Genomic DNA, 22955 nt, shown 5'->3' with positions numbered 1-22955 from the left:
TTCCGGGAGCACCTCTGCAGAGTTCACTCCTGCAGCCCTCCTGGCTCTTGTGGTCCCCCAAGGTGAACGTCAGGGACCTGGAGCTCCTGTGGGCCATGACAGCCCCAGCCAGCCCCACCTGGGACCCCCACGCATGCACAAGCCTAAGAGAAGCATTTATGACCAAATCCCTTCCTTTGGGACAGATCCGATGTGGTTTTTACCTCCCATTAACATCATTCATGCGCTTATTTAGATTAAGAGACAACATCATGTGCTCCCTCACTGCTGTACCAAGACAGCTTTAGGTCTTACTGTCTTAAGGACTTGGAAGTAACACAAAATCTGCTTGGCAAAAGGCAGGGCTTGCTGTCTGAATTGAGTGGGAAGGAGGAAGATTTAACACTGGGAGGGGGGTCACCTTCCCAGCTGGTCTCTAAATCTATGCATGCAAATCCCTGATTTTTCTGGCCAGACTGCGTATTTTAAAAGCTTTTGGGGTTTTTCTTTAACTGGTTTAAGAGCTTGACTAACGCATAAGGTATCGCAAAGCCCACCTCTGTGTTACAAACGATTCTGGGTTATCTCGCCACTCTTTCCGCAGCCTCAAATGAAAGGAAATAACACAGCCCATTACAGGGTAGAGCTGTAACGCGTTGCAGGTTTACATGCCTGCAAGCAGCTTGGGATCTATCTATATACTTGCTAAGTGTCGTTGTTTAGATTTGTATTTTGCTATAGATATAAAGCGGAAACCATTCCAAAGACCTCTCTGCTAGGAAGATTTTTCTTGCCTATTATTAGCACTCTGCTTTTGCAGCAAGCACTCATGAGCCAGTATGCAGAGTTTTAAAGGACTTCAAAGTGTCACTGGGAACCAAGTGATATGTATGTTAAAAAGGGTTTAATGGAGCTGCAGTCACTGTAGCACAGTGTCTTTTTATAGCCAGTTTTTACAGCATTAAGAAAAACATCCTGCAGATTTCAGTAGGATTGGCATATGGATAAGGTACTTTGCACTATGCTTTTTGTTTATCTGCTATTAAAAAAAAGAAACCCAGCATTGCTAACTATAGGGAGAATGATAAGCAGGAACAGGTCTGCAAAACTCTGGCAACAGCTATTATCTCTATTTTTGGTTTATATGTTTTTTTCCTTGTTAGGAGAAAAACATACCTTTGGAAGCCAATGGCTTGGTTTAGAGAATGTAGGTATGGAGTGATTTGTATTCACACCGAAGCTTTTAACAGTTGTCTTTCTTTCTTGTTTTTTTTTTTTTTTTTTTCCCCAGAGCCCCTGGATTATATTATCATTATCACAAGGTATATCCTGCTTATCAAAGTTGAGAAAAACTTTCTGGGACTGTCCTTAAAAATGTCGTAGGTCAGGCTCCCATGGAGAAGAAGTGGTTTGCAAAATCTGCATTAAATAGTAAAGCTGACCTGATCCTTGTGTGGTCATGTTGGTCTTCAGAAATGTCTGAAGATTTGGCAGAAAATCACTGATTTTAATATATTCTCTATTTTTCCTTTTACAACTCTGTTTAGGAGTCTCCTTTAATTAAGCCCAGGAAGCATGCAGGGATGCCAAACGGGACAGGCTTCTCATTGCCCTTTAGCAACCCATGGCGACAGCCTGCCCGCTTCTGAAAGGGCTAGGCAGGGAGTGGAAAGGAAAACCGAGTACCCACGGCCCACTGAGGGAGGTAAGAGGCTTGCCCAGGGTTAGACAAAAAGGCAGAGGCTGAGGTGGGGCGCAGCTTTGGCCCTCCAGTGCCTCAGCCCTACAGCATTCCCTTATAGCCATCCTTGCATCCGCAGTGTCTGGGATTTAGCTGTCTGGACTTGTTGCACCTCTGAAGCGACGTCATTTAAACATGTTTTTTTCTTCGTTTTTGCTGCAGGCTGGGGAACCACTGGTTTCTGCCTTATCTGGGGGAATAAAAAAACGAAAAGAGACGGGGAATCCTTTAGCTGCTGTAATTGCCAAAAGCAGGGGAAGCTCAGGGTTTTTCAAGCCTTGCAGGCAGCTGAGGGCTGCGAACGAACGCGCTCAAAGCTGATGAGAGCAGACGTTCAGCTGCTGCCTCCCGTCCCCCCGGCTCGACCCCGGCAGAACCCAAAGCCCCAGCGCAACGCCAGCGTGGGAGCCCCATCCCTCCCACCAGCCACGGCTCCGGCGACCTCTTCCTCTTATTTTTCACGCCCGCTCCTCCCGGACGGAAACGCTGGTCGAAAATCTCACAGAAGCAGCCAGAGACATGTATTTTTTATTTCATGTCTGCAGAGGAGGGCAGAGGAGCGACGTCGAGGGGGGGAAGTGTTTGTGGAGTTGGGTTTTATTTTTTTTTATTCTTTTTTTTTGTTCTTTTTGCAACACTCATTGTTCAGGGGAGTGTCTTGCGTTATTAATGCTGAGTGGCTCCGGCAGCTGCTGCGGTTTAAGGTCGTTAGTCATCCGCTTGCTGCCGTGGGAGACGCGGGAGCACTGAGCCAGAGCTGTGCGTGCAACCCTCTCGGTCCTCCCAGGCCAGCAGGTTGGGAAGAGCCGCAAATGGGGGGCCGGGGGCATAGGGGGGTGCAGGGAGTGGTCCAGGGCTACGGGGACTTCCCCCCAGCCCGGTCACCACAGGGTGCCCACGTGTGGGACTCGCCGAGCTGCGGTGGGTGGCTGCACAGCCACCCCAAATGGCCTGAGAGGGGCTGAGGGGGGTGCGAAGGGCAGTGGACAGAAGAGGACCTGTGGTGCACGAGTGCGGGGTCCTCCGTGCACCCCATCAGTGGGCAGACGTGTGTCCCCACCCGGGAAGCCGTCCCTGCGTTATATATAGCTACGCAGGCGCGCGAGCCTCCTGCCACCTCAAGCTGCTAATGAGACCGGGATGCAGGATGCTCCCTGAGCATGAAGGGAACACAGGTCCACGTGCACCCTTCCCACCTGACTTCTTCCCTTTTTTCTTTCCTTAGGATGAGAGGGTCTAGGCAAACATTCCTCAGTTTATTCTGCATCCTCTGGCTCCCGCTTCTGCTGAAGGCTGCCTCTTCCTCCCCTCTCCCTGGTGGAAGCGACCCACCACCCTCTTCGCTCCCCACCGGGCTGTACAAAGGACAGACCTGCGTCGGTACGTATTCAGGTTTTGTTTGCCTGCTGGACCAGTTCATTTGTTACTCCACCGGTGAGCTGAGAAGTACTGTGCACATCGTAAATCGCTCCTTTTTCTGTTTCAACAGCTGTACTGCAAAACACTCGTAGTCTTTGGCGAAATAATTGCTGAAGGCTTTGCAAGGCCAGCATGGGGTCTGGAGTTGTTTTATGATTTTGTTTTTGAGTGGCTGCTTCCCAAAGTTCATGTTTTTGCTCTGCAGGGAATGGCGTCTGAGAAGCTGGCTTTAGCGTCCATAGGTCTAGGACCTGGAAACAAGGTGTTATGGGGTCCTAGCGTTTGTTAGGGTTCATGGCACGTTTTGCTGAACTGCAGGAAGCATGGTTTCCTTCAGACTCCTCCAGGGGCTCCTCATTGATTTCGTTGCCTGGGAAACTATTCTTCAGAATAATCGGTCTATATTTGGGCCAGAGAGCTTTGTGGTCTGGGTGGTCCTGTCTGGGTAACCAAGTTGCGAGAGCTGTTCCCTCCTTTCCTTTTTTGTGAGCGCACGCGTCTGCAGGACCCATACTAAAGTGGGGAGAGTGCGTTTTGGCAACCCCCTCTCGTGTGACTTTGCTGACTGCGGTGATCTCAGCAGCAGCTATAGCTGGAGGTATCCTGTAGCCTCAGGTGACTGATTCCTGAAGCAGGACCAGTAACACCAAAGTGAATCATGTGAGCTGTGGGTGTCTCCGCACCAGAAATGCCCTTGACACAAGAACCATGTATACCTAGAAATGTTATAGCTTTTATTTTTCACATGAGCAAATGTTAAATGATGGATGTGTCTTATGCATTATGATCAAACATTTTATTTTGTGTGCTTTTAGCTTTTCAGGGCACTTTTGTGCAGTAAACATAAACCCTGTCATGGTTCTCCATCCTTCAGAAGGAAATATTTCCTTTCAGCCCAGAATTATTTTCGCTCTGGCTCAAGGAACATGATTGGAAATAATAATCCTAAGCTTGATAAAAACAGGTTTTTTGCCTCACTTCTGAGCCGTCCACAGTGCCCCCACAGACTTCATCACCGGCAAGGCAGGGTGAACTGAAAGCAGAGTGAAACTGGGGCGGTGAGGCTTGCGCAGCCCCTGCCGGGAATCGGCCGCCAGCCGGAAAAGGAGAGCGAGTCATGAAGAGCAGAAATGGCTGTCAGGGACTGGCCTTGTTTGCGCCGGCAGTGACCAAGCAGCTGCCAGAGCGAGGGGGAAGTGGCGGTTTTTAATGGAGAGATCTTTCGGCAGCTATGGTTTTGGTGGCAGGGGACAGGCGGTGAGCGTGCTCACCTGCAGGTCTTTTACACTGGGTGTTTTTTAGATGCCGGGTGTGAGAGTTGTCTGCCCTTTCCATCCTATTCACCCAGCGAGGCTCTGAATTCCTGAAGCGGCTGCACGTTGCGCTGAAGTTGCCTTGCACGCCATAAATCGTGCTTTTGGAGGAGAGCCGTGCCAGCCCCGTTGCTGGGACAACCAAGCATCTCCCCAGCATGTTTGTTCAGTGATTCTTGTGGATGATTCGGTGACTAGCCCTCTTAGGAGCAGAAATTAAGCCGAGATCAGCTTCATCTGTCGGCAGGAGACTGTGATTTCCTCACAACAGCTCGACCCCAGGCCCTGCCAGCTCAGTTTGCCATCTCAGAAGGCATTGGGAGGGAGCCATGAGAACTTCCTCTCTGTCTTCTTGGCCTTATAGATCGAGGCAGCATTTTTGATGTGAGAAAGGCCCACTGCCAAATGTATCAGAGATTTTCTTGAAGAAATGGACTTTTTCAAGCACGTTAGATCTTTCAAAGTTATTTGCCTCTCTTTTCTGAGGGAAATGAGGTGGCTGCAGATTGGGTAGTCATTTCTGATCACTCCTCTGTGTGTACCGCCTGCATGATTGAGATTGCTACGTTAGTAGCCAAAGCCAGTCAGATATTAGATGCTCTTTCGGTCACAAAACCAAGAAAATATTTTCCATTAAGCTTTTCCACTGAAAGTATTGCAGTTCTTGAAGACATAAGTAGAAGTGGTGTGACAGGAGAACAAAATGCAGCTCTGGTACCTCCACTGAAAGCGCTACAACTTGGTTGGTTCCTTCTTCTGTTCCCCTTGCTAGCGACACTCCCTGGGTAGGCACCATCTGCCCCAGTATATTCCGGTCATACTGGGAAAGCAGCTGGATGCTTCAAGGGACTCCTCAGCCCTTAGAGCATCCTGGGGAGTGTATTTTGAGTAGGTGCCTCTGTGCCAGTACAGAATAGGGTTGGAGGAGAGGAGGGTACACATCCAGTGAGGAGCCACAGCAGGCTGAACAATTCAGATGTCTCGTAGCGGGGGGGTTGGTCAAAACATTTCTGCTTTCAGTTTATTACTTGTCTAAAAAAGAAGGTGACTGCTTTACGGGAAACTTAATTGCGTTAGAAAACATGTAGACAGAAGTTTTAATCAGCCTCAGTAACTATAGAAAAAGTTGCATCATTTTTATTGTGTCTTCTTGAAAAATTGGGCTGCTTCATTCAGAGAAGGTCTTTTCATGATTGACTTGGTATAAAAATAAAGCATCCAGGAAGTGCTCCCGCCTAAAACGGGATTTAATACTGCTGCCTTTTAGAGTTATGGAACAGAGGGGGAAAGGACCTGGTGATAATCCTTCTGGCTACTTGATTAGATGTAGTATACCTAAGTGGTTCCTAACCACCTCCAACCTGCTCTTAAATAGATAGGAGGTCTTTCTTAGGCCTTGTCACTAGAAGAACTTTCCTGACATCTGTCAGTCTCTTTTTTCCATCAGTGTTTCCTGCCTCCCCAGGCTGGAAATTTTGCGTGTTGTGAAATCAGCTCAGGCCTTTCCTCTGGGCCTCTTGTACACTTTGCATGTGATACGTTCTTCTGCTTTTTCCTCATGTAAAGACAGTGAGTTTTTCCTCTGCTCACTGGTTTGGGCGCTGGATGCTAGGTCTGTTTTTTGTTTCTGTGTTTGTTACTGACTGGCAGTATGGCTTAAGGGATTTATTCAGGACAAGACCTAGAAACCCTTTTGCTAGGTGCAGCCTGACAATTTCAGTGGGGCATCCTGAAAACAAGATGCTGTGTATATTTCTCTCAAAAATGAAGTATGAATGAGCTCTTCAGATACTCAGGTCTTTGACTTTCCCCATGTGTTAAATCAGGAAAATACTGCCCGTTTCACAGGGCAAGCAAAGCTTTACTGGAGTTAGTGTTTAGGTACCCAAAGACAGTGCAGTAACACTGGTTGCTGTAGACACTGGTGTTAATGTTTCATCATAACATAGATCATGTTCTTTATTTTTCTAGTATTTCTGATTAGTTCTTAAAGGTTTTGTTCCATACCACCCCAAATTATGACACAGCCCTTAAAATGTCTTTGCAAATCGTCCAGTTCTCTAGCAAAGGTGACTTCATCCAGAAGTATCTGAAGCAACCTCAGGAAAGGCAGAAGCTGCCCTGAAGGATGCAGAAAGCAAGGGAGACACTGAAGGACAGGAGGGAACTGCTGTATTCACCTCTCTTCAACATGGTGAAGAAAGGAAATTTGAGAAATTGTAGATCAGTCAGTTAAGCATAAATTCCTAGAAAAATCCTGCAACTGTTAATAAAACTTTATAAAAGCACCTTTCAAAAGTAAATAAGTAACTTTATTTAGAGTAAATAAATAAGAGCCTCACTGGATTTATTAAGGAGAAACAGTGTCAGATCAATCTAGCATTCTTTGATGATGGGATAATGGCATGTAGACACAGAAGAAGTAGTGGGTGTTTTAGCTGGCACCATCTCAGTGGTAATGTAATGTCTGAGAGATATGTGACATTGATTAAGCTTCTACAGGGCAGGACAAAACTGCTGGGTGGCCTTGTTCAGAAAGTAATTAAAAGTACCTCACTCCCTCAGTGGAAGAATGTACAAAAAGTGGTCTTTCTTGGACCTCTGTTTTGAACATAGTACTATCCCATATGTTCATTGGCCAGGATAATGAAATAGTGTGCTATTAAATTAGCAGATCATATAAAGCTGAAAAGATTGCAAGTACAATGGAGGGCAGGATTAACTTTGAAACAATCTTGAAAACTTTGAGTACTTGCCACCAAAAAAGATAATTTTAATGTGGGTATGTCAAAGGCACTTCAGCAGAAGTAGTCAATGACACACTTAGTGGATGAGGAGCGACCAGCTGGGTAGCATCCCTCAGGATGATCGTCTGGGCTTGTAGTGGCACAATGATGGCATGCTGTCGTGAAGAACACACACACTGCGTACACCAAGACGTGTGAACAGAAGTTAGCTTGCAAGACATGTGAAGTAACCCCCTACCTTTCTCAGCATTGACAAAGCCTCAGAGGAATTTCTGCCTTCGCTTTTGGGGCTGTGCATCAAGAATGATGCAGTGACAGGAGGTTTTGGAGAAAAACAAACATAAGCTATAAAGAAAGACTGATTAAATTAGAGTTAATTAGTCTAGAGAAGAAAAACTTCAGAAAATACATGATATCTGCTCCTCAAAAACATTACAGGGGTTATCCATTCTTCAGGTTCGTAACAGCTATGGCAAGAAATAACAGAAACGGATACCAATAGGGACATTCAGCTTAGGAAGAAAATTTTCCAAGGGTCGTGATAAGTGAGCACTGTTATCAGTTCCTGAGAAGGCTGTTGAAGATGTCATTAGAGATCGTAACGGATCTGAGTCTACCTTGTCCCTTCAGAGCAGCATAGATATCATGGATCAGCTGCTAGGACATAGGCTTCTGTAAGGTGACTTCTTTCAGGCTGGCTTTTCAGGAGTTCTGCACTGTGACCGCGAGAACCATTTGCAAATAGCAGGGTTTATTTATTTTCTCCCCAGCAGCAGGCTGCGCTGCTCTTTCGCCGATTAACTCTGGCTGCCCTGTTTGGAATGAGGCGAGTAGTCAGGGAGCGCTCAATACAGCCAGACAGCAGCGCTTTCCATCTTCCTCGCTAGCAAGCGGAGATCCTGTGGGTCAACAGCCAGGGAAGCGAATTTCCCCATCTTTGTGCTCTATATAATGCCATTCTCAGCAGCCTTTGTGGGTCACCTCTTCCATTCAGCCGTGAGCACAGAATTCCTAGCGTATGAAGAAGCATGTTCTTGAAACATATTTTCAGCTCTGATTATGTTAAAGAGCGGATGTTTCCAAGCTTCCCAGCAGCATAAAACGCTGACCTCTACCTTGTGTGATAGTCAATGTCCTCCACAGTTTGCCTCCGTCCAGCTGCGCCCCAGTGAAGGGGTGAAATATGCCCGGCGGACTGGCAGCAGGACCAGTGGCGTCCAGAGTTTCCAATAACTTCACACAATGGAACATGCCAAATGGGGTTGGAGGCTTTTAATAACTGCGCTCAGACAAAGTGGCTGTGCACATATTGTCTGGGGAGGCACCATGACAGAACGTATAATTTACAGCTCAACGAGTTCTGTAAAAGGGCCGTGCCCAATATCAGCGTAGCACCACAATGTATTTTACTCTGAAAGGCTGGGAATCGACTTTGATTACAGCTAAACCAGTGCCAAGCCACAACACCTCTGTTCACTTCACCGACATTGCTCAGTTTGCTCAGCAGCAAAGCTTGGGCTGATGGTCAGTAATAAGTACCAACTTTGACCATAACATTTTTTCCTGTAATTATGCTTTGGATAGAAAAACCACAGGCATGCGAGTAGTACAGTAGAGGTACCAAAGCAACTATTAAAATAGGAATATTTTCTACAGCAATTCGCATTTTTCAGCAACTGATGGTAAAAATCTTATTTTCAAAATCACCCAAAGTCTTACTGAAAGTTTATGTCTGTGAAATGCAAATATGTCTATTCATCACAATAAGAACTTGTGGTTAGCGTACCGACGTATATACGTGTGTGTATAAATACACAATCTGAGATACTTATATGTGCATTTTTAGACATGGGTAGTCTTGTACATTTTGCATTACTGATGCTTGCCTTTAGTTTAAGTTGTCTTTGATAATCTTACTTATTTAGTATTGATTGGCTGTTTGGTTGCTGATTGACACAGAACTCCTGCTTATGCTTAAAGCAATCGCTTTCAGTGGGTTTAGGAACCGTGTATCTGAAACAAGTTTTGTGCGTTCAGAATCTTACAATGGTCAAACCTTTGCAACGAGGATGAAGTTATCCAGTTGCATAACTCCCCCTGCCATCGTTCAGGCTTCAGTAAATTTTTAATACCCTTTGCTGATTTGATAAAGAAAAATATGTTAATGGCACACATACATACACGAGGGTTTTTTCTGTTAATTAATGAAGAAAGCATTTCCATTGGAAATGCCTGGGGTTATAGATTCTGTTAAATACGACTCTTCAGAGTGTAATGGAGGAATCACTAGGGATACATTTGACTGGCAGGTGTGGTTACCAGAGTCTTCTACTAGACAGAAAATGAATTTTCTGTACCAGCATAACTGTATCATAGTCCTCACTAGGTGTCATAAGGAAACAATAATGAACAAATAGAGCTCTGAAGTTAGGGGTCTGGAGTGGCTCACTGCTATTGCATGAGCAAAAGAAATGATAATTGATATTCCAGGGTTTGCTGGTTTTGCTTACAGAGCTACAATGCACTTAAAATACTGCTATATTGATATTAATATTTCAAAAATGTCTGCGGCTAGTATACTATATGTAATTTTATGCCCAGTGGCAGGTTTGGTAATAGCCTGCCATTTAGCATTTCCAAGATACTTTATGAAGTTTAGCAAATTTAGGGGGAAAAGGTCTTGTATATGCCAACATATTTGAATATGGATACCTATAATTAAATTCCGTCACTTCAGTATCTCTATGAAATGAATTAACACTGTAAACGGAATAGGAAGCAAAGCCTGAGTTAAAAGACTTTTACACTCGGATCCCTTCCTAAATTACCTTTCAAAGCAACAAATCCTCTGTCTGTATATGGGAAAAATAACTGTCCTAACTTTGCGTCTACACTTACGTCATTTGAGCTGAGTATTTCCATGCTGGAATGAAATCCTGAGGTTATAAAGGGCTGTTCTTTGAAAGTATCAGCTCGGTGCTGAGAAGCAGCAAAAGAAGGCAAAATGGGTATTGGGAAGTATTAGGAAATTAATATATACTGAAAAAGAAAACATTCCTGTATTATAATTTGGTATATCCATGGTCTGCCTGCACCTAGAATACCCACATGCATTTCCAAATCTCAGTGGAGAAACCCCTATTTCTTATTAGCTGCCCACGTGCATGCTCTTGTTTCAAATGGGAATGTCGTCTTCCGCATTGAACTGGAGCTGGATTAGATGAATTTGGAAAGAGGTTTTGCTACGCCAGATCAACAGCATCTGCACGAGGAATAGCAGTATCAGCTTTTGTAGACAGGCTCTGGGGACTCCTCGTCTGTAGGCTTTAAGAGGTGCATTGGAGCCTGTGATCATCTACAAACGGGACAAGAAAAGACTGTGTTTTGGGAAAACCTTCATCTTTTGTATAAAACCAGGAACATGATGTATGGGTTCATTTTTACAGGGGCTTTGCTGCTGTGGACAGATATCTGAGGGAGAGGTTTGCTGCTTTGCCAAGTGAGGCTCCAGCTCCTGCTCCACCAGGAGCGAGCAGGGTGACCGCAGGGTTTGCAGAGAGCTATTTGTGTCCAAGGCCACTTTTTGGGGCATATTTCCTCCTTGTGCTCCAGCAGGCACGTTTAATTTGTGGCTGGGGAACAGCGATATGTCTGGAGGGGCGAGAAAGGTCTCCAGCACCCAGGAACACAAGCAAAGGATGACAAAGTAGTATGCGCCGGGTGCCAGAAATCCCATTTAACAGAGTTTTGCTCAGACAAATATATCTACAGATCTGAAACTTGGAGAGGCAGCTTTCACTATCCAGACACTTCTTGACATCCCTAGGTATAATTCTAATTATAGAGCCTTTCAAATGTGTGCGGCAGAAGTGGATTAAGTTAAATAGTCTGCTCGAACTGCCAGAGGCTTCACAGCTGAGAAATGAATTTCTCCAGCTCTGATTTTATTATTGGGGTATGGCTTTTTTTCCTGAGCTTATTGGAAATGTCATTTTATTATTACACACTATTTTCAAATACATGGAGAGAAGTACTTCCTGACATGTGAGTTTTCAGATTACTGCTGCTGAGCAAAATGGTTATGGTTTTCTCTTATCTATTCAGAAATTAATAGCAGATGGGACAAACTATCGCTGAAAGAGACAGGCATTTTATTAATACCAGAGTCTAGTTTCTAATGGCTGGTAGGCATTATAGTAGCAGTGAATTTCTTACAGAGAAAACATCCTTCAGCCTGTCAAGGCATTGAAACGTATTATTGAAGTGTGACAGCAGTCAATTTCTTGAAACTTGTTTCTAAAGAAAATCATGTGCAACTATAAAAAAAAATCAGAGCTTTTTTTAATCTTTAATTACAAAGCCTATCAACATTGCCTTATATGTGCCCAGCTCATGATGAGAAATAAATTACATCTAAATATCTACTAAATTAAAGACAAGTAATAGTTGCTAATGACTGTCCAGATCTGGAAGTCCTTTTCTACTGATGCCAGATTGTTAAACAAGTTTATATTCTCACACACATCATAAGTAATTAAAGCAGTGAGATTTTTACAGTCAAAGACAGCTGATTTCCCCCTGTCCTTTTTAGCTAAGTAATTATTTTCCATTTTTAACAAGCAGAATTAAGACCCATTAAAGGCCAGGATAACTGGTTGGCATTCCTGATGATATCTGGTGTGCAGGGAGATTTCTGTTGGTTGGGTTAGAGGGTAGTGGCATCTTCTGCTGCAGCCAACAGTGAATTCTTTTTCTGCCCCTAAATCTAGAGGGAGATGACATATACAATTAAAAAGAGAGCAGGTTTGTAGTAGGAGCGAGGATAGTCTGAGTTCACTTTAGCTTATAGACACTAAACTTCTTGAGGTTTTGCCTATAGCCTAACCCAGGAGATGAGTTCTCCTAGAGGATTAATCTGAGCTACTGGGGGGAGCAAGTTTTTATCCAAAAAACCTCAGGGTGGGTTAGACTCCCTGGACTACAGTGAGTCCCCTTAGCCATTCCTTCTCTCTCCTTCCAGGGTTCAACCCTTTTCCTGAGTAATTTACAATCTCCAGCTCAAAAGCTGCTCCTGATGACATCAGCCTAAATGAAAGGCTTTGATGCCAGCAGAGCCTGAACATAAGCGGGCGTCCCCTGGGGCATGGCCCGTGGCAGGGCAATGAGAGGTGCCAGCAGACCATGAGGAGTAAAGAGAGGTGGACCAAGGGCACCTGACAAAACCCTGGGTAGACGGGGGAAACAGAGAGCAGATCAGCTGATGGCATGCGGTGGTAGCTTGCATTCCGGGGGAACACTTTTCCCACGAGAGGGCAGGAAGAGTCCCCAAATTCGGGCCCAGAGACTTAAGCCGTGGCGCCTGAGGCTGAGGATGCCCCAACTGGAACCACAGACCCCTTTGAAAATTAGTCAAGATTTTGCTTGTCGTCTTCTCCCATGAAGTGTAGCATTTCGTCTGGAATAAGTGCATTTGAATAACCGAGATGTGGTTTGCAGGTGCCTGAGGCAGGGAGGGTGTAATAGCATGACCAGAAGCATCCTCTCTGTGACAGTAAAGACTGGTTTATGAGAGCAAACATTTTAAAGTTCAGCTCTGTGGGTTTTTCCCAAATAGTCAGGCTATTATTATTGTTCTTTATATTCATATATTGTCTAGTAGCCCATGGTACTGCACTAAGTACTGCACAAACTCAGCAATGGCTCCGTTAATTCTCATGCAAAGTAAATCTCCCTTTGGGCCTGGTTCGATAGACACAAAATTGTCTGACTGGTTTAGTCAACAGGAAAAAATTCCGTTTAATTGCTGGGAGACTGCTCCCTGAGTAGGGTTACCTGCGTGATTGCGTCGGTGATTAAGAATTCAGTTTCTATTCTGCAGAGTGGAACCAAAAACAGCTATTTTTTTCCCCCCTCTGTGGTACTTGGACAAACATGAGAGAAAAACTTACATGTTCAGTGGAGGTTGTCTTCTTGTATAACAGACGAAATGGAAACACAGGGGCTATTTTTATCCTCAGCCTAGCTTTTTGGATTTTGAATACTCAGGCTGTGTGCCCATAAGCCCCTTTCTCTACACCGACTCTACTGGAGGCGAGAAGACCTCGCTGTGATAACAAAAAAGAGAGTCACGGGCACAACGTCTGAGTCAGAGAGAGAGGAGCCTCTTTGCACCCCCGGCCCAAGACGAATTGTTAGGGCGGCTGCTGAGCCTGCGCTTGGGGTGAATGAGTCTATTTCAGAGTAAAAGCAGTGCCCTGAGGTGCGCTTTCCTCATCTGCTGGGGAAGGTGTGAGGCTGCATCACGAGCCAGTCTCTCCCGGTGCAAGTGAGAGGGTCAGCTCATTGCATCAATGTTTTTATCAGGCCAGCTTTTACACTGAAATAAAATCTCTCCTTGCAGCACTGGAGCCAACATGTTGGCACCCGAGGATGCTGTAGCTGAGAGCAGGGACTTTGGGGAGCTTGGTTTCTGCTCGCAGCTGGAGCAGACCCACCGCGACGCAGGAAGCGGGTGGAAGAGGCAGCCAAGGAGAGATGAGGGAGCTGGGGACCACAAGAGAAGGACTCTGTCTTCTCTGCAGTGCGCTGGCAGGCCCCATCTGAAGGTTACACAGCACAGGCAAAATGAGCTTTGTTTCTCTCCACTGAGGTCAGTGCCACTGTCAGCTCCCCGGCGTGACGGGTTAGTGAGCCTCAGGGACGTGACATCCCAGATCCCTCTGCTTTTCACCTGCCCCCCTATGTCTGAACTCACACCTGTGCTTGCAGCAGGGGCTTCTCCCTTGCTTTGCATCCAGGCTTGTACGTTCATAGTCTGTTCACGCCATCCCTACTCCTCCAGCCGCATTGGTGTCTGCTCCATTGCTGTTGCTCACTTGCCCCTGTGCTCAGTTCTGCTCCAGTCTTTGTTTTGTGGACCGTCTGCTCTCCCAGCTCCTCTGCCCGCTGAAGCATTTTCCTCTGCTAACATTGCTAACCTCAGTGTCTCCTGAGCTTTCTTCTCTCTTCCTTATCTTCACCCCTCACGGACTCTTGGACCCATGTCTGCTGAGCGCTGGCATGTCCTCACTCGTAGCTTCCTTGAGCACCTGGTACAAAAGAAGGAGAGGTAAAACAACAAAAGCTGTCTCCTTCAGATAATATTAAAGGTCTAGCTCCCTCCCATCTTCCTGCTTGATCTCCTTTTTGTCTATCTGACTTCTAGACAGCAAGATTGTTAGGTAAAGGCCTGACCTTGGTAAGAGAAGAAAGGAACACACAGAAGAATACGTGGTTTTGTGATTAAGGCATCATTTTGGTCATTTAATTTTTCTGAGCCTCCATCCTCATGAATAAAACAGACACAGAAGGCAGGGGAAGGGTAGTTTTGTTTGTGTGTAGGTTGCTCATGTGTGTTAATAATATGGCCTTGTAAGAACCAAGTTGTGCAATGCCTTTTACGCGTGTTTCCCATGTGTTTCAAGGATGTGCACTGCCATCTCAGCACTAAGCGACGGGGTCGGTCCAGTGTGGCTATGCCCATGCTACTCTGCAAACAAGCCAGGGTCTGTTTTCTGTCTCTGGGGCCAGTGCAGGGCATGGCTTGCACCCAAACAGCTGAAGCCTCCTGCATCCCTCAACTACCCCTCGCTTGACTGGGTGTCCTTGTCCAAATGTGCTCTGGGAACTGGTCCCTAGGACAAGCACAAGCATTGCTGAGGGCATGGCATGGGATAAGGCTCTGCTAAGGCACCTGCTCCTGGTTAAACAGGGACCAGCCGGTTCTGGGCTGTTCTTCCAGCCCAAGTCCTGAGCATGCTTTACCCTCCAGCTTGGATGTCCCTTCTGGTTGTAGTTTTGGTCTTTATTATTCCACTTTTTCTTTTCCTTTATGAGCTATTGTGTTTTAATTAACTATTAATTCATTGGGCTAACATGTGGCTATTTTGGGGCAGGGGGGGCAGGGAGAGGGAAGAAGGAATTACTTGCTTCAGGGTTTTATCTTGGTTGTATCTGTCTCCATTTATTCTCCTATTCTTTTAGGCAGACTGGAGGTAATGGCTCTTAGCATGCTTTATAAATCATTCTGCAGAGGACTTTGGGTGAGCGTTTTATTTAATAAGTATGGAGAAGTGGGCTTTTATCCCTGCAAAAGAGGTGGCAAGTTCACTGTAATTTGCACTGGATTACTGTATTTGGGGTAGAAGAAGTAATAGAAGACTCAAAGATACTGGTCTTGCAGCAAGTTCCAATTGTATTACCTCCTATTTGTCTTGCCACTTCATCCATAGGAATATCGAAGTTATTTACGTTGAAACACAGCCCTTTGATTTAATAGCACATGGGCAGAAGTACTTGGAAGGAATTTAAAAGCTCACTTTGAAGAGTTGTGCCAGTCTGAAAACACTAAACATTAATGCTCTTGAGCTTTGGGAAAAGGTGGATCTCCATCCACATCCAAGTGCTGCAGCTCACCTCCATTACCAGACTGCGTCAAAGCAAATCCTGAGAGCTGAGATTTCTTGCAGCAGGGAGGAAACAGGGTTCAGCTACAGGGATTTCAAAGAGAAATCTTTATTCAGGGTGCTGGAAACTGGTGTCCTGGCTCCGTGTCTTCTGGCTACCTGGGATACCTACCTCTGTTACACAGGCTTTGAGAGCAGGCTGGGTCCTCACGTTGGCTGCCAAGTCTGACTATTTCGGTCAGACTTTGCATCACCAAATGTGGCTTCCTTACAAAATGGTGAAGCCACTGCAGAAAGAGAAAGCATAATGCTGGCCAACAGCAATTGAAAATCATCTTGAAATGAAACACTTATGGTCATCACGTGGATTTTAAATGATTTGCTATGTGGGGATCACACTGAACCTGCTTCATTTGAAAAATAATAGAAAAAGTGCTGTATGTTTCATGAAACTCTTCACTACGGTGTACAAGCTCTCGGGTCTCAGCCACAGCTAGTCTAAGGACCAGCTAGGCTTTAGCTCTGCTTGCACCCAGATTAACGATGCGAAATAACCAGCTTCTTAGGTCACAGGAAGTGGTTTCTTTCCAACCACAGAAGGAGAGCACAATAAAGTCAGAAGACATTTTGGCTTTAGCAAATGCGTAGCTGGGCCCAGCAGCCCTGTGCGTGCCAAGCACCACTGGGCTGCAGAGGAAAGCGTGAAGAAATGATGCCGTGGATGCTTTGCAGTTGTCAGCACATACAGCTGCTTCATGACGTCTCTTCTGCAGGCAGTCACAACCGTTTGTTTCTCAGTGTCAGTAGTTCTTCGCGTAGCTTTTGTGGAGAGGTATAGAAGTCCCATCAGGTAGAGACGTGTGCCTTTTTTCTTGTGAGAAATAACGAGAGAGGAGGTGGCCAAGCAGGCAGCTTTAACAGTGGGTGTTTTCCCCCCCGGGCTCCTTGATTTTCATCCTTGAAAGGATATAAAATAATTTTTTTCAGGAGCAACATCCAGTGCTATAAATGCCAGGCTGTTCTGTGTGCTACTCTGGCATCAGCATCCTCTCGGTGATAACTTACAGGTTTTGAATAAAGACAGAAATTCACAGATATTTTTTCCCCTTGAACACTCCTCTGCCATGGAGCGTCTTAAGAAATTAAATGCCCAACGACGCCTGAAATAATTCCATGGCATGGGGTCCTTCATCACACTTCACAGATAACTGTGTTCGCTTTTTTTGTTTGTTTGAAGGGTGCGTGCTTGTGGTGTCTGTAATTGAACAGCTTGCAGAGTGGCACAACAGTACAGTAAAGGCAGCCGTGGAGAGACTGTGCAACTACATACCTGGTAAGTACCAAATAATTTGCCATATGTTACATTGGTACTGCTGTATTTCTCTGTTAATTAAAAATTCACACGTGGAGTCCGGAAAGGCTTTATCCACTTCTCGTGCAGCATCTCAAATAAATGCAGCTGAACGATAGCAAGGTGCTGTCTGCAGGGAAGTCAGTGGTGTGGCTCACTTGGCTTCAGAGCTAGGATTTTGTCCCAAAGTTAGAGCAAATGGGGTTGTATTAAGCCCACATGCATGTGAGCACTAACGCACCCAGACCCCTTCCCTACCTTTTTCTCCACTTTGTCTCTTTGTTAGCATCTTAGGAATAGATTCGCTCTATGCCCAGCCACTCTTTTTTCTTGTTGGTTTGTGTTCTTATAGCAGCTGTGAGGGTGAAAATTTTTTCAGCAGGTAGAGGAAGCCACTATTGTAAAATCTCCAAAATGAGCGGAGGTTGACAGGTCTGAGATGTGAGCGTTTGGTCTACGCAGACAAGCTACTGAAAAGTAACTGATCATACAAATTTCAAAAGCTATAGCTATTCCGTATGAATGTATGTAGACTTCTCTTTTTTCTGCCCCTTATTTTATCTGCCCAAGGGAGCTTAGCTGTCCAAATGCACATCTCTAAATAGAGAACTGTTTGAATGCCAGAATAGCTTTGTGCCTCACAGACCAATCCTACAACTGTTTAAGTAACTAGATCTCACATTCATGGCATCTTTTTAATCTTATAAATGTAAAAAGATGGCTTATAATCATAAGTCATCTTCATTGAAAAGTCATTTATATCGGACTCCATGAATTGTATCTCTGAGAAACCATCGTGCTCTGTAGACCCTAGTTTCCCAGAAGATGTGTGTAGAATGTTAATTCCATCCTTTCCCAGACAGTATTTCCCGATGCAGGATGGGGCAGAGAGGTAATTGCTGGGATTCATTCACTGATAGAATGACGCTTATCTGATTTCTGTTCCACAAGTCGTATCCTCAGTGTTTTAAATTACAAGCACGTAACCATGAAATTACAATTAGAAGCACTGATCCTGCTATTAAAATACAATTTTCTTCTTTAAAATATGACATGCTACCTCTGTGTTCATGATTCACTCAGTGGACCTTGTTCCTGTGACATGTCAAGATATTTCTTTTCAGCTGCCATTCTTTACACACAGAAAATCCTATTATCCCTTTAGTTAAATCTGTGTAATCCGGTTACCTTCTATGAGATGCATGGATACACCCAACAGAAAAAAAACCTGACCCTGAACTTGAAAGGAGTGAAAAACCCTGTGGGTTAAATGGGATCTGCTGCGTAACCTGGTTTATCCTCTCCCAGGAGGTGAATGCTGCAGCCCAGCACCAGTCAACAGCTTCCTCTTGCTGCTTGAAACAACAGAAAAGTTTTGGCTGTGCCATTTCACCTGAAGGAACAATTTCATTGTTACGCACATGCCTATGACTGATTGCAAGAATAACAGCAACAAATTAATGGCACCAGGGCTTTTCCTAGGGCCAAAGAAGGAATAAGAACTCTTGTGTTTTTTCCGAGTGCCTCCTATAATTTCAATTACAGTCAAGTTGGGATTGGATCAAGCCCTCAGTGAAGTTATACGATGATCAAGAACAAAAACTGTTTAGAGGAAAAGAGAGAAAAATTCAGTACGTGTCAATCCCACTCAACCCCACAGGCTGTGTAGAAAACACAATCGCATCCTTATTTATATGGAAATGTTTGCAAAGTGTGTGATTCAGACAACACGGCCAATAAACCTATGAAAATGAGAACAGTAATGCTATGAGTGAAGGAGGCTCTTGAGCAGACAGAAGGGCCAGGTCTGGAGGAATGGGCAGTGTTTACGGTGTAAGAGATGTTGTTATCAAGAATGTGTGTTTACCTGGATACTGGCTGTCTGCCTGATGAAACAACAGTGTCTGATACCCGAAATGTGCTTTGAGACCGTCTGCCTCCGACGTTGCCTCTGAGTCATGTGTCGACCACTGCTGTGTAAACACCTTAGAGATCAAGTGGAAATGGCAAAGTGATTAATACCATCTTTCTTGCAAATATTTATCCTCTGGGATTCAGCCAGAATTTGTGTTTCTAGGACTACAAAGCTATAAAGGAAAACCTTCTGGATTTTTATCATGTAAGAACCAGGCAGTTTAGGGGATCTCTTTTACCTGAAGCAGGGCAAAAGCAAGTATACTCTAAATTTTCTCTAAATTTTCCAGCATGTAGTTCGTTTTAAGCTCTTCTCTTGCCCCTGAACACACAAAGTAATTCATAATTTTCTCTTTCTTTCTGTTCCCCTCCTTTCTCACTTATGCAGCTTCTTCCTAACAGAGCTTTCTCTCTGCAATATCCTCTCCTTGTGTGTGTTAGCAGAGCCTGAATGCAGGCTGGCTCGGAGGGCAAGTCCTGTAAACACTGCCCATGGCTTGGGTCTGGTTTGCTGGAAGCCAGAGCCGGCATTTGTATATTCCAAGAACACTGTACGTGCGCAACAATAATTTTATGCTGTTGCTGTTCTTTTTACCACCCATCATTTGTTACACCGTGGGGTAATTACATGTCAAGCTTCCTATGTGCATAAGGAAATCAGCGCCTAGAAATTACTGTGACCAGCAGACCCCCCCCATCATCTCCCCAGACCTGACAGCCAGCCAAATCCTCCCCTCTTCGCAGCCACCAGGACAGGTGACAACAGCCAGCTGGCTCTTCCAGGGCCAGAAACGTTATGGAAACCAGCTGGTTTGGGAAACCCAGAAGGAGACCATTGCCTGCGATGCACTGGGGAGGTGCTGGGCAAGCCAGCCACCTTCTTCTGCGGGCTACTCTGCGGAGCCAGGTGCCCCGCGGGCAGGCCTCATCAGAGGGTATTTTAATCAGCGATGATACCAAACGCAGGTTTACTGATGCCTGTGATGTCTTTCCTTTTAGATGAACAAGAATGAAATCTAATTCTAGCCAGGAGACCAATTTTTAACTTGCATATTGCTTCTAAAGAGCCAATAGAGAGGAGTTATGTGACAGAGGAGGCAAAGAAACGAAGCTAATAACTTGATTGAAATAAAGCACCTGGCATGGGAGAAGAAAAATCAGCTATCATAGTTACAAAAGCTGCCTGCAACACTGTATGAGTAGGAGGGTGCTGAGGAAATTATCTTTTTATTTCCTGCTAGGTCTTTCTGGTCCCATCCTCCTCCCTTGGGCGCAGGTTGGGGTGTCTGCTGTCCTGGCAGGAGAACAGCTGCAGGAGGGAGAGCACGCCTGTGCCTGCTGATGGGGTCAGTGACACGAGGTTTTGTACCCACCCCGGAGCAAAACTGCCCACTTTGTAGGCAGCAGAGCTCCGGCCCTGCACATGTCCAGCCTGACAATAGTTAAAATTGAATATTCAGCCCAAAGTTGGAGGGAAGTGGCTGCTTTGAGAGTTTCTAAGGCTTTTCTTTGGGAAAGATGGGGATACTCTATGTTTTCTTCCCCAAGCACAGATAGTTATCTGTCTGGGTAATGGAGGTGCAAGAGAAAACGACATCTATCAGGAATTTCAGGAGCTTCAAGTTTGCTGTCACTGCACTAGTATGAACCTGCCTCTTCGTGACTCTTCACAACACCCCCTGCCAATACAAGTCCTGACACTTCCTTTGCAGGCTGTGTGTGTGGTGAACAAGCTCTTGTCTTTTCAGGCCAAGAAACAGTCAATTTTCCTTTGTGGGAACCCTCAGACCAGTGCTACCATCATACCCTACCTGTATTCAGACCCCCAGTCTTTCCCACAAGTGTCTTCGCTCGGGCCTGGGGACCACTGTTTTTTACAACAGTACCTTAAAGAAATCTCTGATGAGCTGTCTTCTGGAAGGCATGGAGGGCGTGCTTCGCCCAGATGAAAGGAGGCCACCTGAGGCAGCACCCTGAAAAGGCACACGGCTGCACATGATGAAAGGAAGACAAACGAAAAGTGTCAAATGTTTGTTTAAATGCAATTATTCCTGCACAACTCCTGCTCTACACAAGACAAATTCCCTTAACTCGCACAAACTCCAAGAAGTTCCAAGGCAGCTCTAGCAGTAGCATCAAGCCTTACATCACTTTCTGCATTTTGATTTATATATTTGTTTTCTTTCTTCTTGCAAAGCTACTGAGCTGTTTGTTTAAACTGCCTAGAAGATGCTGCAGCATGTATGATTTCTTTCGAATTTTTCGTGATGCCATACTGAGAATATTTAGCAAATGCTAGTTATCCTTTTCAGTCCTTATGAAGTGGCTTGCCTAAATCCAGAGAAGGGCTTTAGGCAGGGTTAGAAATTCAGGTTTTCCCATTCTCTGGTGCCATATTCAGGTCATAGATTCACATGCCTTCCTCTAAGATAAATCAGCGTTCACCTTCATGAACCAACTCCTGATGTATTTTGACTGTTATAAAATCAGTTTCACTGTGCTCAATTACTTAAAAAAGTTTATGTTTTCTAGAAAAATTGCAAGGTTTCTGTTATGTACTTGCAGAACTTTACGGACCACACATAGCTGAACTGTAAGTATTGCTGTGTCCTCTCAGGTCGTTGCTTAGTTTGTTTCTCACATGTACAGATGTGCTGTCGGATCAAAGTGCAGGGGTTTCATTCTTAAAATCACATTATTAGTAAAGAAGAGGTGCTTGAGAGTGATTCTGGTTTGGCATTTGACATAACTATTTCTGAGTGAATAAACACAGGCTGCCACTGGTAACCATGTTCATACTCCATTTGAATCTCAGATCAGCCCCACCTGGTGTAATTATCTTTTGAAATTCAGCTCATCTGGCTGAGGGAGGAATTTGAATAACCCGTTGTGTGCGAGACAGGTTCTACAGAGTCATACTACTGTAATACCTGGCTCTTGCTTTCCCTTCTACCTTTAATCAAACTTTCTAATTGTCAGCCCCTACATGCTCTCAGCGCCAACCTTGATACACATGCTTGGGGAAGCCTGCTAAGTAATGTAAGTGATTAAAAAGATAAAATGTAGGTCATTTGATTTCTCTTTGGAAGTTCTTAGTTTAATTAACAGAGCTTTTGCTAGAATTTCTTCCTCCTTAGGGTTTTATTTTTATTTTTAAAACTAGCCAAGGGACTGCAAAGTGCTTACAGGACTAAGAATTGCTATAATCAAACATTTTAATTTAATTCCTGATTAGCCCAGAGGTATGTCCCAAAAAGAAAGAAGCAGTCCTAGCACTTGTGCTTGGTGATTAAAGGTTAAGGATCTTTAAAGGATTTCTGGTTATTTTCTTGAGTTAATGATTGAACATTCATATGTGCCAAATTGCATATGCATTAACTTTAACCTTTAAATCTTCGTCAGACTTATGATTGATTAAAGAACAGAACAGTCATAATGTATTTGATTCAGGTGCTGCATATAAAACACGGTGCTTTTTCGTCATCCTGGGTTCCACTTTTAAATGCTGAGTAGGATGCTGTGGTGGGAATTCATTAGGACCCAATACCGTACGAAGCAGCGATTACAGGCCACAGTGAAGCGAGCTGAGGTTATTGTTTGGCATTAAGGGATTTAGCTTCCCATGGAAATGGCTTTCAAGCACCCAGGAGAACATAATAGTCTTTGTTTATGCACCATTTCCTTCAGCATAGACAGAGAAATGAATGCCGATGTGGTCTGCCATTCTTTGAAGCTGTGTAAACAGAATCCAGGACAGCCGCTTTGTCATCTCTATGCTCCTCCAAAGGTGAGTCGGTTTTCCACTTTTTTCAAAGCTTCTGATATTGGAAGGTCTTTTAAGCTGGAACTGAAGAGTACAGAGGCTTCCAGCGCACATGCATTGTCTGCGAAATAAACTTGAGCATTCTGAGTGTGGACACTTGTAGAAAATGTCTGTTTGAATGGAAGGTCCATAACATGCAGTAGCTGTGTGGAGTATCAACAACAGGGTTGTCGGAGAGTGGGAATTACAAGGCCAAATTCTCTTGTACTGGTCTGAGTCAGAGA

General features: G+C 44.8%; 1 protein-coding gene across 5 annotated transcripts in view; it reads left to right on the top strand.

Moving 5' to 3' along the window:
• Window positions 1–22955, top strand: part of AOAH (acyloxyacyl hydrolase) — a 95327-nt gene that overhangs the window by 13427 nt on the left and 58945 nt on the right. Inside the window, exons 5-9 of one of the 5 annotated variants that reach the window (XM_075418679.1) lie at window positions 1527–1684; window positions 2946–3100; window positions 16881–16976; window positions 21441–21501; window positions 22596–22695. In XM_075418679.1, coding sequence (XP_075274794.1) covers window positions 2947–3100; window positions 16881–16976; window positions 21441–21501; window positions 22596–22695 — 411 coding nt within the window. In that variant the 5' untranslated portion in view covers window positions 1527–1684; window position 2946. The other 4 variants (XM_075418678.1, XM_075418681.1, XM_075418680.1 and 1 more) reach the window with 4 other exon arrangements.

Source organism: Opisthocomus hoazin, chromosome 4 (assembly GCF_030867145.1).
Source record: "Opisthocomus hoazin isolate bOpiHoa1 chromosome 4, bOpiHoa1.hap1, whole genome shotgun sequence".
NCBI classification, from domain to species: Eukaryota; Metazoa; Chordata; class Aves; order Opisthocomiformes; family Opisthocomidae; genus Opisthocomus; species Opisthocomus hoazin.
This window is presented reverse-complemented; position numbering and strand designations above follow the sequence as displayed.